This window comes from Typopeltis vanoorti, chromosome 1 (assembly GCF_054136105.1).
Source record: "Typopeltis vanoorti isolate ZY-2024b chromosome 1, IOZ_Tvanoo_1.0, whole genome shotgun sequence".
NCBI lineage: Eukaryota > Metazoa > Arthropoda > Arachnida > Uropygi > Thelyphonidae > Typopeltis > Typopeltis vanoorti.
In genome coordinates, this window is record NC_143549.1 from 36,988,771 (window position 1) to 37,005,550 (window position 16,780).

General features: G+C 34.0%; 1 protein-coding gene across 1 annotated transcript in view; it reads left to right on the forward strand.

Moving 5' to 3' along the window:
- The first annotated feature begins 1,427 nt into the window (after positions 1-1,427).
- Positions 1,428-16,780, forward strand: part of LOC150109895 (uncharacterized) — a 120,758-nt gene continuing 105,405 nt past the window's right edge. Inside the window, exons 1-3 of the mRNA XM_090396466.1 lie at positions 1,428-1,587; positions 7,262-7,391; positions 7,605-7,828. Coding sequence (XP_090252592.1) covers positions 1,428-1,587; positions 7,262-7,391; positions 7,605-7,828 — 514 coding nt within the window. The remainder of the gene's footprint in view (positions 1,588-7,261; positions 7,392-7,604; positions 7,829-16,780) is intronic.

Consider the following 16,780-nt stretch of genomic DNA (forward strand, 5'->3'; position numbering starts at 1 on the left):
GACTTTAGTATGACTTCCTGTCTGTTAACAATGGGTTCAATTTTCAGTTGATTCTTCTCCGGTTCCTCTACTGTAACGTGTCTCTTAGGTCACGTCTTAAAACAGGATGTTTCTTGACATTACACCAATAAAGACAGTACTATTTATTGCGTACGTTATTTCTTGTGGATAATAAGCATGCAATATTCGGTTTTCCCAGAGAATACCTTAGGTAAAACTACATTGAAAACCGAGTGAAAAACGACTGAAATACTTCCCCGACAAAAAGCTGATTCATTTTTCTGTTTCAACTGACTCAGCAAGTTAACGAACGACCTTGCTATAGCTTTTTTAATATTGACTGAGTTTATATGATAGCATACAAATACTGAGTTCAGTGTCCACCAAGCATATATACAGCGACGAGTGTTTTATTAAATCTTCTTAATTGTAAGTGTTATTTTGTATCAAAATGGAAGTTGCATCCAAATTTTAAAATTCCCGCTCGATGAGCAGTAAACATGAAAATTGCCTAAAACACTTAACTATATGAAATTATTCACATTAATGATCGTATCAAGGAAATTATGCTATTGAATATGAGCACATTTTTTAAAATAGAGACGCAAGAATTGATTACTTTAAAAATAATATACTATAATTGATACTTACATCTCTGTTGACGAGTTCACTCTTTCGTAATAGATTTGGATTTTTATCTTTCCGTTACACATAGAATCATTGAGATCTTGAATGACCTTTCTTGTTATGATACTCTTAACACTAATCCTGTCTATATGATAACATATAAATCTAGATTTATTGCTACCCATGATTATTGTCATATTGCAAAGGGATTCTTTTATCGTTATAACAAAAAACTGGGTGAATTACTTTTTTGTCCATTACTTGCCTCCAAAGAAAAAGACTTCAAGTTAACTTTCTCAACTTTTTTGTTGAGAAAGTTAACTTGAAGTTGTTGTTGTTGTCTCAATGGAAATGCAACCAGTGAAAGAATGTAAACTCAGTTCCACTAGGTGAGTGAAACGAGTACAAATATTCAGCAATTGCACTCCATAAAAGGTAGTGTCCATGTTCATTTAAAAAAGTTAAAATATCTCATACGAAGCTGTCCAAACAAGGTCTCAAAATCTCTGAATACGAAGTTATGGCTATTTTGATATATATATATAAATGAAATGATATGAAGAAAACGTGAACAATAACATATGATTGCTGCCTTTCCCTTAGTCGAGTTCCACATTCAGGAGATAGTTCTTTTGGTGTTACTACTGTAAACTATCGTATACAATTACTACACCTAAAACCTTATCTTTATATATATGTTAATGTTTATGTTTATTTTACAGTGCTAAGTAGACATAGAAATGGCTTATTCGATTATTCTTCAACTTCCCATAATAATGTATTCGATAAATGGACTCGTTATGAGTTGTTCAAGAAGACAGCCTTTTAATCCTTATGAATGGCAACCATGGTGTTGGAGACGATGTTGGCCCACTCATCAAGATATAGAAAATGCTTTCGCTGAGTCAACAAAGAAAATTCAAGAAGCAAGAGATCTAGAAATCCGGCTTTACAATGAAGGTAAGGAAATTGATTGCTCAAAAATGAAATAAGGAAAATATTTCATTCAGAATTATTGATTTGAATAAATAATTACTTTTTTTTAAAAAAAAAATGCTCTCATAGGCTTGCTTGTAAACGATCTCACATTTACCGCAAGCATTTCATATTTATTCTTAAACTCCTATTTGAGAAACGTCAAATAGTATTTTTAGTTATAAACTTTACAGATTGTATTAATATTTACGCGAACTTGCTTCGACATACATTTTTGAAAAAGTCGCATGGCCAAATTACTATTAAGTGGTTGTAATGACGACAAGAGAATCGCAATCAATTTCCGAATGCAATTTTGGTAATGCACTTACGTAACATTTGTCTTTCTATTGGAAAATCCTGAGTACAAATTCCAGCAAGTACTCGAAGCCTATAAAATTTTTCAAATGACTGGGAAAGAGTTTATCCTCAAAAGAAGACAGACTGTATCGAGAACAATATACAATTAATACATGTAACAGTCACATAAAATTTCGCTTCTTGAACTGAAGTTTATGCAATTTCAACCCAACTTCCGAAAGAGTGCGAAAGTGATTCTGAAATATTTGCCAATATTGAACTGATTTGGTATATTAGCATCGTAATTAACACGATAATTAACATCGTAATTAACGTGATTCAGTAAACCACAGCCCTTCAGGCTATGGTTTACTGAATCAAAATTGTTAGCTTAGTGAAAATATTTCTTATAAAAATGTGCTGCATAACAAAAAGAGAAACAATGGTATCAAAAGTATTTTTTTTTTGTCATGTCTCGAGATCCTTCAACAAAATACTACTACTACAACTACTAATACTAATACTGCTAATAATAATAACAATTGTTTTAGGAATAGATCATATTCCCCTCTGCATAGTCGAATGGTAATCTAGCAGCTCTTCAACCAATGTATTGCATTTTCGAATCCTGTAGGCATGGATGTTTGTGATTGTCTTTATGTGGGAGATGAAATTCATCTCCCAGTGTGAGATTACTTTTCTGATTGTTCGAGACCTGAAGTGACCTGAAAAAGTTTCATGTTTGGTTCTCTAGAGCAGCATTTCCGAACTAAGTAAAAAATAAATAAAGAGCACAATAATAAAAATGATTAAAAATTCTCAGCCTGCCCATGGTATTAATGTACCATAGTAGTTTCGTGGGTAGGGGATACATAAAAAAAATCCTCTCCCACCCACACGATGTAAAATTTGGAATTGTTCGGTTCTAACATGGTGATGACTCTGCTGTTCTGAAACTATAAAAAGTTTCATTTTTCACTATCTGTGTATTCTTTAGAAATTTAAAATGACTTTATCATAAAATGATAACAAAATTAATAAGCTCTTACAGAGAAACTACGTTATCCTCCTTTCGCTTCATTGTTATTTTGAAAATGAGTAAAATACTATGTCCTGTAAACAATATGCAAACGCAAATAGCATGTACTTTTTTTTTTTACTTTTATTATTTTATTTTATTTTCCATCGCTTTACATAAATAAATATTTATTACTTATTCCGACTATCAGGTGGCAGTGCTGCAGACGTTGTACAATATTAAGCCAAAGTATAATCTGTTTATTGAAATTTCGCATTAATATTGGAACATAATGTCATTTCTCGATGTTGAAAGAAACCTAATAATAAATCTATGCTTTGTCAATGTTATGACACTTTCAGTTTATATTGCAGTAGATCGACATGTTGCAAGCCTTTAAAAATTCAATGTACGACTAAAATTCTATCTCGACATTTTGTTTAAGCATGACATTTCCGTTATATTTTCGATAATAAATGGAGGATCTTTGAGTTCCCCTCCCGTTCAATCGAAGATCAGTGAGTTGATCTTTAGATTGACTCACTGATCTTTGACTTATTCTCTTTGTGTGTAAACTGATCTTATTTTCTTTCCGATTTGGCTTTCAAGCAGTTTACACACAAAAGTACAAACTATTTATTACGAAATGTAGGTGATGTACAGTACTTTCCCCGCGATGAGTCCTTGGACTACATGCAGGTGGACGTAATAATAATGATGCATTTTTTTGCTCACCAGGGGTCACAGCTTGTCAACAAAACAACGAAAGATAACATATTTAGTATATGTTTAAACCACTTGTGGTGTCTGAAACTGACAGTCATCCTGCACACGCTATTCATACAACGAGTTAACATTGCGTTAGTCCCTATAAATCTCGCTTTTAGAATGGATGCTTCAGACTAAGTTATTTCGAAGTATTTACAATATTTTGCCACCTATTGTACAAACATATGATTTTGGCATTCTACATTGCAACACTTGAAAACAAAGGTCATAAAATAGTTTTATTCGCAATGCTTATTAGGCAAAAAATAACTCACTCTATAATAAATTTCGGAATATGTTAATATTTCATGACCCCCCTCCCCCAGTACAATTAAATTTTATGGAGTTTATGTTATTTCATGCTTTTCAGTATAGGTTATAATTAACATCATTATACAATAATTGGTATCGTATATTTAATGCACTTGATATTTGTAAATACAGGCGTTCCTTTACAGTAGGACTTAAATTGTAAGTTATATTTATGAAAGGAATCAAAATATATGCGATAACTAACAATACTTTCCATAACTACCGAAAGGGCTTATAAATTAAAATGAAATAAAGTGAGATATCATAAAGTTAAATAATTGAAAAGTTGACTACTTGGTTATTTGGATTATAGTCAAATCTACTAAGGTTCCGAGACTCGTGCAGTGGTGTAGCTAGAGCTTTTGCCGCCAGGGGCGATCCCTGAGTTTGCCGTCCCTGTCAATACACCAAAAATACTACAAAAAGTCAAAACGACATATAGGGAAATAAATTAAAACACTATGTTTATTTTTGATGTAAAACGTTAATTTCAATATTCTAAAATGTTAGTTTTCTTGCTTTTCTGTTAGCGAAATTGTCGATGACATTGGCGAAGTCTATTTCATAATAATGTAGGTAATTTTTAATATCTTTTATTTAGAAAAACTCCTCTACCAACTAGCAACACTTACAGCAATTGTGAGGAAAATTCGCAGTAGTATTATAATATTTGGAAATGAATTCTCGAGACTGTATTTTAGAATTAACTGCAAAAGTTCAAAAAAGTTCAAAGTGTCGCCCGAGGCGGACCGGCCCCTTCGCTCCTCCCTAGCTACGCCTCTGGGCTCGTGTATTATGCTTGTTAATCGGGCATTGCTTACCTATTTTGGGGAATTAAAAATACGTTTTTCCGGAAAGAAAAATCCTGACACCCTCAATAGGAGGCTGGCTAAATTTCCTTCTGCTGAAACTCCCTTATAAAGGGTTTGCATCTCCTAGACGAGACTCGAACCCAAGAGCTTCAACCTACAAGGCATCATCAAGATTCTATAGAGATTCTGCTGAAATGGTAAGTTTAATTATGATATAATATACACAAAGCGAGTGAAGTGTATATAATCTGGAATTGAATTCATTATGGTCATAAGCAAAATAGAATAAGAATTATCTACGGATAAGGATTAAATTAGATAATACAGGATGTTATTTTAATAAGATTGTGCATATTGTGGCGTTATAACCCCACATTTGGGAAGTCGGAATAACCTTTTATAAAGGAAATGGGAACTACTTTTTAATATTTACATTTTGGAGTGGCATATGTCTTTAAATTTCTTGTGCAGTTGACCTTATTTAATCTTTCTGTTTTTGAGATTAGCAGTTCTGATTGTGTTGGTACTGTTTCCACAGTTAGATGCTACAGCTTCTGTGTAGACTGTTGAGCAGAATAGGTATAATTTATTCTCTTGCTGCTTCATGTGAGTTTCGTTGCACTATTTTATTATTTAATATGATTATATGCTATTTGAGGTTTGATATACATAGAGTTCTATATTTAATCATGCAGAAATTGGTTAATGGTATCGTATCATAAACAACTTTTTTTGTCTACAAAGCACAGTAAAAAGCTCTAGGATGCCCGAAAAAAACTGTTCTTAGTTCGATTTTAGCTTTCAACTAACAGAACTTTTCTGTCTTTTTTCTACTGGTTCCCGAGTTAGTAAACTCTGCATGAGAAAGTAGGATTCCCACTACAAAAATCTCTCTTTTTATTTGAACTCCGCAACTCAAGAAAATCGACCTTGGAATCCACACTATTTCAAACAATAATATTAATAATAATAACATTAGGGTTAGGGACACGAGATGACTGTACTTATCTGTTGTACTCTCCTCTCTCTCTCTCTCTCTCTCTCTCTCTCTCTCTCCTAAACGCTTTGATTTGTCGATAGTTTGGTTCACTATCAGTACATGACTAAAAGATAAACACTAACTGCCCTTTACTCAAAAATTAATAAAGTCTAAAGGAGCCTCACTTCGACGGCATAGACAGAGAATGTCTATGAAAAATCATGAAAATTTATGGATTTCCTGACAAAATAATAAATATTATAAAATATTTGTATGATGGGAGTAAAGGGCAGATTCTATTAAATGGAACAGCTTCCGAAAGTTTTTACATCAAAACTGGTGTTAAGCATTGTTGTGTCATGTCTGGAACACTTTTCATCATTGTCATGGATTGGATAATGCGGCATACCCTGAAAAACCTGAAAACTGGAATAAGATAGAACATTGACACCACATTAGAAGATTTGGATTATGCTGACGAAATTGTACTACTATCATCTAGATTTGAAGACATGAAAATTAAGACAGCAAAGTTAGAGGAAACTGCTAAACAAATAGGCTTACACATCAATGAGAAGAAAACCAAAATATTAAAAATCAACAGTAAAAAGAATGACCTAATCTTTATAAATGGAAATCAAGTAGAAGTGACAAATATTTTTAATTACCTCGGAGAAACTGTCAACACGGAAGGTGGTATCAACGAAGACATTGCAATAAGAATATTAAAAAAAATTGCTACGCATTTAAAACTTTACAGAAAATTTGAAAATCATCCAATATAAAAACAAACTTAAAAGTGCAAATTTTTAACTCGCTGTTAAATCTGTATTACTTTATGGAAGTGAATCACGGAAATTAACCAAACAACAAGAAAACAAAATAGATGCCTTTCAAACAAAATGTCTTCGCAGAATTCTCAAAATTTACTGGCCAAATAAAATCTCAAATATTAAAATTTACTACAAAACCAAAACCAAACCCATTACAATAGAGTTAAAGAAGATGGACATGGATAGGACATGTATTGAGAATGCCAACATCAGAACACACAAGAATAGCATTGACTTGGACGCCTCATGGTGAAAGGAAGAGGGAAAGACCCAAAATAATATGGCGCCGAATGGTAATCCAAGAACGAAACAAACTAGGATGATCGAGCTGGGGGAAAGCAAGAGAAGCAGCACTGGACCGAAGAGGATGGCATGCTAAACTCATGGCCTCATGCACCTTATAGGTGTAAAGAGCAATAAGTCAATTCAAGTCAAGTCAAGTCAAGTCAAAGGAACCTCACATACTCCTTTTGGGAGTATAATAAAAGGTGGATAGATTTATTTTTTATTATATATTATACAACCAAACATGATGTTTAATCTACTTTTATGCGGTTTGTTTATGGTCAACTACTTACTTTTTATCCAAGTAACATTTATTTTATTATATGTTTATAACCATTTGAATTTTGTGTAGGAAAGTTGGTGTTGCAGAATCTTACATCCGAAAGGCGACACCAAGTGTTTCAAAAACAGTTCCCAATGGCGAAAACATTAGAGATCATTGCAGAACAATTTGAAGTGGTTACCAAGATTTTGCAAGAGAGGTGAGTTATAAAATTGCCAACTCACAAATCTTAAAATTACTGCAAATTTGTAGCACAGCATTAGTTTTCATTACGTGTAAAAATCTAATTCCTTTACTTAACTTTTTTGGTTTATTCATATTCACAATCAGTATTAGTCATAAGCAGCTTAACAGCAGTTTTACTGATAATTATAAGATTTTCTTGTAACGAGACTGTGTTTACTAATTCCAGATATCAGCTCTCGAAGGATCAAATTGCGACCAAACTTCCTTGTTTTTATCTTGATGAAAACAGACTTAAAAATGTTCAGAAATGCAGACTTCAATTTACTAATATTTCATGCAACGATAGCGAATACAGAACGTTAGATGGCAGCTGTAACAATCTTTGCAAGCCAGTATGGGGTAGCAGCTTTACCTGTTATCAGCGATTGTTGCCTGCAGATTATGCTGATGGTAAGGTAAACCTTTCCATAAATTTAAAAAGGTTATACTCATGGTCATTTCAATGATGTTAACTTTATATTTTATAGGTTAGATTCTAGTTACTGACTAGAGAAACGTTTTTCTAAAGAGAGAGAGAGAGAACGAAAGAGAGAGAGAAAGAGTATTTCCAATTGACCGCAAGGTGGCAGTGACGACCTCTTTGGAATAAACGTGGGTTCAAACCCTATTCAAGACGTGAGAAACATTTATAAGCGCTTTTTAAGTCAACAATCATGTTAAAATACGGGATTCGTCTAATTTCTGTTTCCATTCCCATACGCTTATGTTTGTTTTTTTCCCTAAAGATCAAATAGATCCTTTTTACAACCAAAGGTCTACAACTCTGCACCACACGTTTTCTTTTTATTATTTATTATTTATTTATTTATTTTTAACTTTTCTCGAATAAAGTCTTAAAGGTAACTTTTTTTCCCGATTATTACCAGAAATACTTTCGATATGGGGAAAAAAATTATTTTTACTAATTTTGTTGTTGGATTAGGAGTATCTAAAATGCGTCGTTCCATTACCGGAAACCCTCTTCCTTTGGCACGGAAGATATCGTCGATGATTCACAACGATGCTAACAGACCGACTGACATCCTTTCCAGTATGCATATGCAGTGGGGACAGTTTATCAGTCACGATATAAACTTAACTCCAATTAGCCGTACAAGTGAGTATCGAAAGTGGAATTATTTCTTAAGATATTGTTTAACGAAGCAACGCGGTTGATAATTTTTGTGTACCATTTTCATAACCTGTCTCAAAAAACATCAGTTTAATTCTACAAAGAATTAGTCATCAATTACAAAATTCCATTTTTTAAAAAAAAAAATTTAAATAAAAATAAAGCTGCTTTTAATTATGAAGAAATCCTCTTAACCAGACAAGCACTTTAAGAGAATCTCTTCTAATTACAAACTGAATAGTTATAAAAAAATTGACATAGCCTTTATCAATCTCATGAATAATCCCATATTGTTTATAAATGATTTATTTTATATAATTTTGGAATATGTAAAATAAATCATTGTAAAATAAATAAATCATATTTTTACTGAAGGTCGTGACACTGCACTTCCTGTTACTACCTTCTAAAATATAGTGTTTCCTTTGTCTGGTCGACTTTACAAGAGGAGCGAAATGTATGTAATTTTTGTTCTACCAATCAAGAAGCATTTATCGCTAGAACTATGTATACGTGTATAGAAAACAGGTGCAACACTGCTGTGGTTTGCAAAGTCACATAATATATTGTGATCAGCCCAGTTTAAACATTACGACTGAAATCTGAAATGCGGAAAGTTTGGTTAACTGTGTACACTTCATCCTTGCTGATAAAAGAAATGCCGTGAGAGTAAAGGAATCATTTCAATCGCTTTCTTATATGTAGTCACGCTATTAATACCGAATCGTATTGTTACATGCTCTATCAGTATATGTGGACATCTAAAAAAGCTACATTGTCCTTGCAAAACTTATGCAACACCCTTCTGACAACAAGATGCAGTTCCATAAATAACCCTAATGAACTTGTCAAGTCATATTTCCTATGACAAGCAGAGAGGTGAACGCCATGAATTTTTATAGAAGACTGCATCCCGCCAGTGTTTGTTAACAAGATGGAATACATATAATTATATATTCCATTAGCATGAACGCACACCTCATCTGGACTGCTCTCGAGATGCAATTCACGCACTCTCATCTAGTTTGATGGATGCGATTCGGTCTAAATGCATAATTAATGTCTGAACCTTAGTTTGTTGTCCCAACCTTTAAGTTTGGATATAGCAGTGTAAAGAGGTGAGTTGATCGTTGTATGGTTTAGATCAGCTGGACGTAGTGCATGGAATCACCGCTGTTAGGTCCTATATTACTGTTCTGGAAAGTTGCATCTGTCCTACACTTCCACAGTTTTACTGTGTTAAACACCTGGTGTTAAGACCAGTATAATTTCGGACCCGAATAATTGGAAAAACAGTTGACAGTGAGAAAAACTGTATCTGTAGGATCTCTATATTTCGAAGCAATATAACCCTCCTTCCCTATAACCAGCAGTGGATCAGTTTTGGACGACAATCGCACTCACTTGTTGGCAAGTGACCGCGAATGATGTGCATCTAGCATTAGCTACCTGAAATGATATTATTGGCTATTATTATTACGCATGATTGTGACGCATGTTAACGCATATACAAATGAATCAAGTATTTACCAAAAAAATAAACGTGATCGGAAAAATAAATAAAATAAAATGCGAACAAAGAATAAAAAGCAAATAAAAATAACCAAAATCAAGAAACATTTCAAACTCAAATACATCGCTTGCAAAGAAGTCAACGGACACCATAGCGTGCAGAACAAACAACCATGGCGCATACCTTAATATGTAGGACCTCGTTTCCTTGAGATTACTGAAACAATCCTACGGGACATACATTCCACAAGTGTACGATAGCGATCATTAGGAATTTTTGGCCATTCTGTCTGTAGGCATGTAATGTGGCCCTGGACTGTTGTGGGGCGGACGTCCCTTGACATCACCACGCGCTTACCCATGTTCAATAAGGTTGAGATCAAGACTCTGTGGAGGCCAGTGTGTGATGACGTACATGCCCATAAACTACGCAGTTACAGCAGCAGCGCCTTATGATACAGTGTATTGTCTTGCAGAAAGAGACAATGGTCAGTTCCGTAGAAATGCCACAAAGTAGAAAGCCTAGCATTGTCCAGAATGTTCAAATACCTCTCGGAGTTCAATGTTCATGGCACCATAAACAGAGATCCGAGGCCAAACCAGGAAAAACAGGACCATACTATCATACCAATACCTCTCAATTTCATAGTTGGGGTTACATATTCATATAAGAGAGGTTCACCGGGCATCTGCCACGCCCACACCCTTGCATCTGCTCGGTAAAAACGTGTAGCGTGATCCGTTACCCTATAACAGTGTTCCAAGCTTCCATCCCACTTTACATTCTCTTTTCACCACTGAAGACGACGCTGCATGTTGGTTTGGGTAATGTGGGGCTTGCATATTGTGGTGTACCATGGAAAGCTATGTTGTGAGCCTCAGTTCTGACTGTTTTCCAGTCGATGTCCGAATGTCCAAATTCAACATGTCTGCTGACGAATGGCGGTTTATACATATCATTCGTAGGTCATGTTAGGTGAATGTGACGAGTCGTCTCCACAGCTGGTAGCACTTGAAGTTGACTCTCTGTGCTTCCATCGGTATGGTATTACTGATTGTTGACCTGAGATAGTCCAATTTGTGAACAATTTGTGAACAATTCGGCCTGCAACGTGGCATCCTACCACAACGGCTCTTTGAAACTCCATCGGTATTCTTCTCGCAGCTATTTCGCTCGGACACAGCTGCACTCACTTGGGAGCATCATATTTCTCCCATTTATATCGGCTACAAACACGTGACTCGTTACATGGCACGCTGCGCCTTACTTATGGTGTCCTCCTTGACTTCTTTCCAAGCAGTGTACTTCAAGCATGATTTAAATACTTTCATTTGTACTAAGTATTACTAAGCGTATAATTTTATGTATAAAAATATTTGTGACCTTATTTATTGCTAATAAGTGATATTTTCTTTTCTTCAATGGAGTCAATGACGGAATGATCGAATGTTGCTCTGAACCTGGATTCACTCATCCTCAATGTGCTCCTATTATCATTCCCAAAGATGATAGATTTTATAGCCCACTGAATGTCACGTGTTTAAACTTCGTACGATCTTCACTATGTCCTGTTTGTACTTTGGGTAAGTAAGCAAAAATAAGTAATAATAAAATTTAATCTGTGCAAGAGCTAATACAAAAATTCAAAGTATTAGTTTCGTATAGAAACTTCACAGTATTTAATAGCAATTAAGATGGCATAACGATGATCAAATCATTTTAGTTTTTCTAATTGCCACAAATTTAATTCAGATTTCATTCACAAATTTAATTCACAAATTTTAATCCACCTTTCTCTTCTTTTCCACAATGAGGTCCTCGCGAGCAGATCAATGAAGTCACTGCATTTATTGATGCTTCAGTAGTTTATGGCACCTCTGACAATGAAACAAACAGTTTGAGAAACAACAGTGGAAATGGTAAGTGGATATATATGTTCATATAGAATTATTTTTCTATAGTTAATATTGCAATTAATCGCTCCGTTATTTCAATATTAAAGTTCGATTTCAATCGTCTGCTTTATTTAAATTGACACATAACACAAGGAATAAGTAATAGTATTTATTTAAGGCCATATATTTCAGTCTGAATATTAAAGGGCCATTATCACTGACTACATAGGTAATTATAAAGTAGAACATGGACAATGATTATTGATTTGGAAAAGTAAGAGTTATACATGAAACAGTGCAATGGTATAACTGAAGTATTGCAATATTAATTATTCATAGCTATTTAAAAATTACTGATGTGTGATTAGAATAAGACCTTCCAAATTTTTAAGAGAGAGAGAGAGAGAGAGGCAGTCGTTCCGATTTAAGTTCGAACAGTGAAGTAAGGCCTCAACGTTTTCTTTAAACGAACGTTCAAATTTATACCGACCCCGATAAAGTAAGACTGTTTCAGACCATAGGATTTGGTGATCTATATCTATTCTGTTCTGTTCCACGCCAAGCCAGATTTCTTAGATTAAGCTGTTGTTAATATAAGATGTTGTTCTTGTATTCTCTTTTCCACAGAGCGTCCAGTTTGTCCAAAGTAAGAACGATGACAAAGAACTTGGTAAACACCAGATAGAGCCAGAGGAGATCTTTTTATCTTTGTGAGATAGAAACCATGATGATAATTTGTTTATAGGAAGAAAAGCAGCCACTAAACTGTATTGTGTAAGAATTCTGGAAATGGGTTCTGAGATGCTAGAAATGTATGGGATTAAAACTCGATCTGCTGTTTCCTTTATTATTTGAGCTAGGATTATAGGAATTAAAAAGCTGTTGCTTGGTCCTTCCTGAGAAACTCTGAGTTTCATATATCGTATGATGTTTAAGAGTTCCTTCTGCAACAGTTGAGTTATAGAACAAATAGTATTTAATAGTATGGACATGTCGTAATAAAGTTTTTATAATTCCAGTTTTCTGTGATGGAAAGTGAGCCAATTCCTAAAGTAAGCTTTCAATAAAGGCTATAATTCATCTGATGGTGAGCGGGATAGAGTATCTAAAAAAGGACAGTTTGTTGAATTTTTCCATTTCCATAGTAATTTTAATTCGCGTGTGTAGATTGTTTATATTAGCTTTTAAAAAATGGGCAATGCGTTTTCATTATGAGGCCAGATAGCAAAAACATCGCATCGTCTATATAACGAAACCGAAATGAAGGCTGAGGGTATATGGAAGAGAAAACGATGTCTTTTGAATGTTCTGAATAAAAGTTAGCAAGTGCATGATGAAGTGGCCCCATTGCAGTTCCTTTAACCTTGACTGTAAAACTTATTCTGACAAATAAAATATCTGGGGTGCATAACAAAGTCGAATAATTTCACTATATCCTGTAGAAATGCTTCTGAAAGAAGATGTAGTGTATTATCAAAAGGAATATTTGTGAAGAGAGATTCTATATCAAAGCTAACCATTATATCGGTGGACTGTAGGGAAACATTTTTCATTTTATCTAGAAAATCGGAAGATTTTTTATTTATTTATTTTTATTTTTATAAATGAGCGGGAGTTCCCAATCTGAGTTTTCAATAGGTGTGCTGAAAATTTGGCTATTCGGTAAATAGATGAATCTCTGCAGTCAACAGTTAGGCGAAGAGGAATGTCCTTTTTGTGTATCTTGGGTAAACCATAGAACCTAGGGGTTCTAGCAAAATAAGTTCTAAGTTTTTCTATGGTGACTTCATCAAGGCTTACAACTTTATCTGATAATGAGTTCATTTTTCTGAGAGTTGTCTGTTAGTGAGATTGTAATCCCCTTCTTGATACGTTGATCAATCCTTAATAAAAGAGATTTTTCTTTTATAATTGGAATAATCCACAACTGTAGCGTTCTCCTTGTCACACTTAGTAATAATAATAAGATGATTGTTGCGTCTTTAAAAAATGATGAATTTTTTAAATCCTTACATTGTAATCCTAAGATTGTAAGGATTGTAATCCTTACAATCCTTACAATCTTAAGGATTGTAAGGATTGTAAGGCTTTAATTTCAGCTAAAGTGATGTTTGTAGGAGGAAGCTTGGATTACAGTAGGACGGATGAAATTTCTAACCGATGTTTATTAGCATTGTGTCATGCTGTGTGAACAGCAATTATAGACAGGATAGGCCGAAAATATAATTGAACTATTCCCCCCAAAAAGAGAGTCGATATTTATAAAGAAACTTCTTATTGATGGAAAATGTGTCATTACAATGCAAAAATGGTAAAACATATGAATAGGGGAATTAGATTGGAGCATTACTTTACTATTAAAAATGCTTATATGAGGCTATTAAGTAGCTATTTTTCTACATTCATTTAGTTTGAAACTTATAATAGAAAAATAGCTTACTGATATCCCAAAAATAGCCCTTACTGTTCCCTTTTTTATTTATTAAACTATTTGATTGATTTTGCTAAAATTCCAAATAAGGGATCCTTAATAAAAAATATAAAAAACCCATCATCTGCTGCAGAATGAGGTTTGCTGTCGACTCACATTACTTGAAATAAAAGTTATTATCAGCAGCTATCCATTATACACATACCAGCCATTGAATTAGAAACTTTTATTTTACGTATAGACATGGGACTGTCAATACCGACCCTCTTCAATTCTCTGCGCATAGTTCAGTGAGATATGGGTCGCAACAGCCTTCATTAAATGCTTCGATCAATTGCTGCACACAGGAAGTTCTGTTTGTCCGTACAAACCTTCTTAGACGATGGCGATATCTCGTTTCTGACCGACTGTTTTAGGACCATAGTTACGTCTCTTAGACAAGCGATGTGGGTTATTTTTCCACTGATTAAACGCCCGAGATAACTCATCTTTTGAGAAACCAGTCAGCTCTGCTGTTTTCAAAATCGTGGCTCCAACCAGACTGGCATCCACAATAAGCCGTTTATCGAACTCCGAAAGATCCACTGTTTTTCCCAGCAGCAGTCTTAAATACTGTAGTTGCCTAGAACACTTGGTGTAGCGCGTGACCAAGTATTTTACATATACTCTGTTTAAGTGACGTTTACAAACATCTGCATAAATGTTTCTAATTCAGTGACCGATATGTTTATTTCTTCGGCTTTTAGTAGATTGGCGAGTGAAGATGATTATTTGCAAATTTAAGAATTCACTCTTAAAGAAACTAATTATCACTTAAAGTAAGTGATGAGAAACTGCAAATTGCAGCATGCGTTCTCAAATGTATATATTTCATTCATGGAATACACTTTTCTTTCATTGTTTATGATTGATTGATGCAATTACACGTTTACAACTAGCCTATTCCCTAACAAGGGTTGAAATACGTTCAGAAGTTGAGAAGATTGGTTGGAAAATCAAAAGTTTATTTATTTATTTATTTTTTTTTTAAAGCATAAGTGTACTTTTGCAAGATTTTTATTTGAAATAGGAGTTTACCCCTACAATATTTTAATAATTAATTCGTTACTTGTTATATTGAAAGTAACGTTTAAAGGAGTGCACGTTTCAAAAGAAAATATCTGAAAAATATGCACAAAGAAAACATAAACTACATTTAAAAAAAGAATCAGATTCAACTTGAAGAGAATGTATTCTCTTAGTAAAAGGCCTTTTAATTATGCGATAAAGTTACCAGCGAACTGAATATGAAACGAATCGATACACCACGATATTACCGGATTTCTCCTTGGCAAGTTTAGTTGGAAGGCTATTGTATAATTCATGAATGTATCGCTGTTTACACAGTGCGGTCCAAACGTTTTAGGACAAAAATTATAAAAAAAGAACATCAAAAACGTATGAAGGAAAGATAAAACATGTTTGTTATTCGAAATACGATCCATTGGCATCTACACAGGCTTTAGTGCGGTCGTACAGTTTTCAGAGAGCTTCAGAAAATTTCGCTTGACTGATTTTAATTCATCTATTACAGCTTTTGGATGGCTGGAACTTCCCTAAATTGGTGTCCTTTCAGCTTCACATTCAACTTGAGGAACAGAAAATATTCCGGAGGAAATAAATGTAGTAATTAAGGGGGATAAAGGGTGGGGATACTTTTGTGTGTCTAAAAGTCACTCACATTTGCAGTTTTGTGAGCAGGAGCGTTATCGTACAACATGAAAGAATTTCGCGACCGCAATGTGATGGACGAACACGTCGATTTCGTTTCAGGAGACGACCAGTAACTTAAAGTGCTTCGTGTACTACGCCTTGAGAGCCAAAAAAAAAAAAAAAAAAGAAAAAGAAAAAAAAAAGATGTATAGTGTAAAAAGTACTTTACACACATCACAACTCTCATACTACTGAACGTAGACTAACTTCACTCAATGACAATCTGATAAAACTGTCGTTCGTATTCTAATCGAAATTCTGTAACTTAACTTGTTTGAATGATGAGTTTCATAGCGCGCGCGCGCACACACACACACACACACATACTGCTATCCAACTAAACTGAAAGTTCAACACTTCACTGTTTTCTAAAGTCCATCCTCTAGTGGCGTTAGATGCAATCAAAATTTCAAAGCTATTATTTCTTCTGCGCCTTCTATAATAAGAACACAGTGATACAGAGTATCCAATTCCTATTTTAAAATCATCAATATACAGTATTAAGAAATAGTGGGAGCGATTTTATGATAATATTATTTATATAATTTAAATACCATATATTATTATTGAAATGTAATTGATAATATAGACTGATATAAATAATAATTAAAATATAAAAATATAAAATTAAAAATTAAAA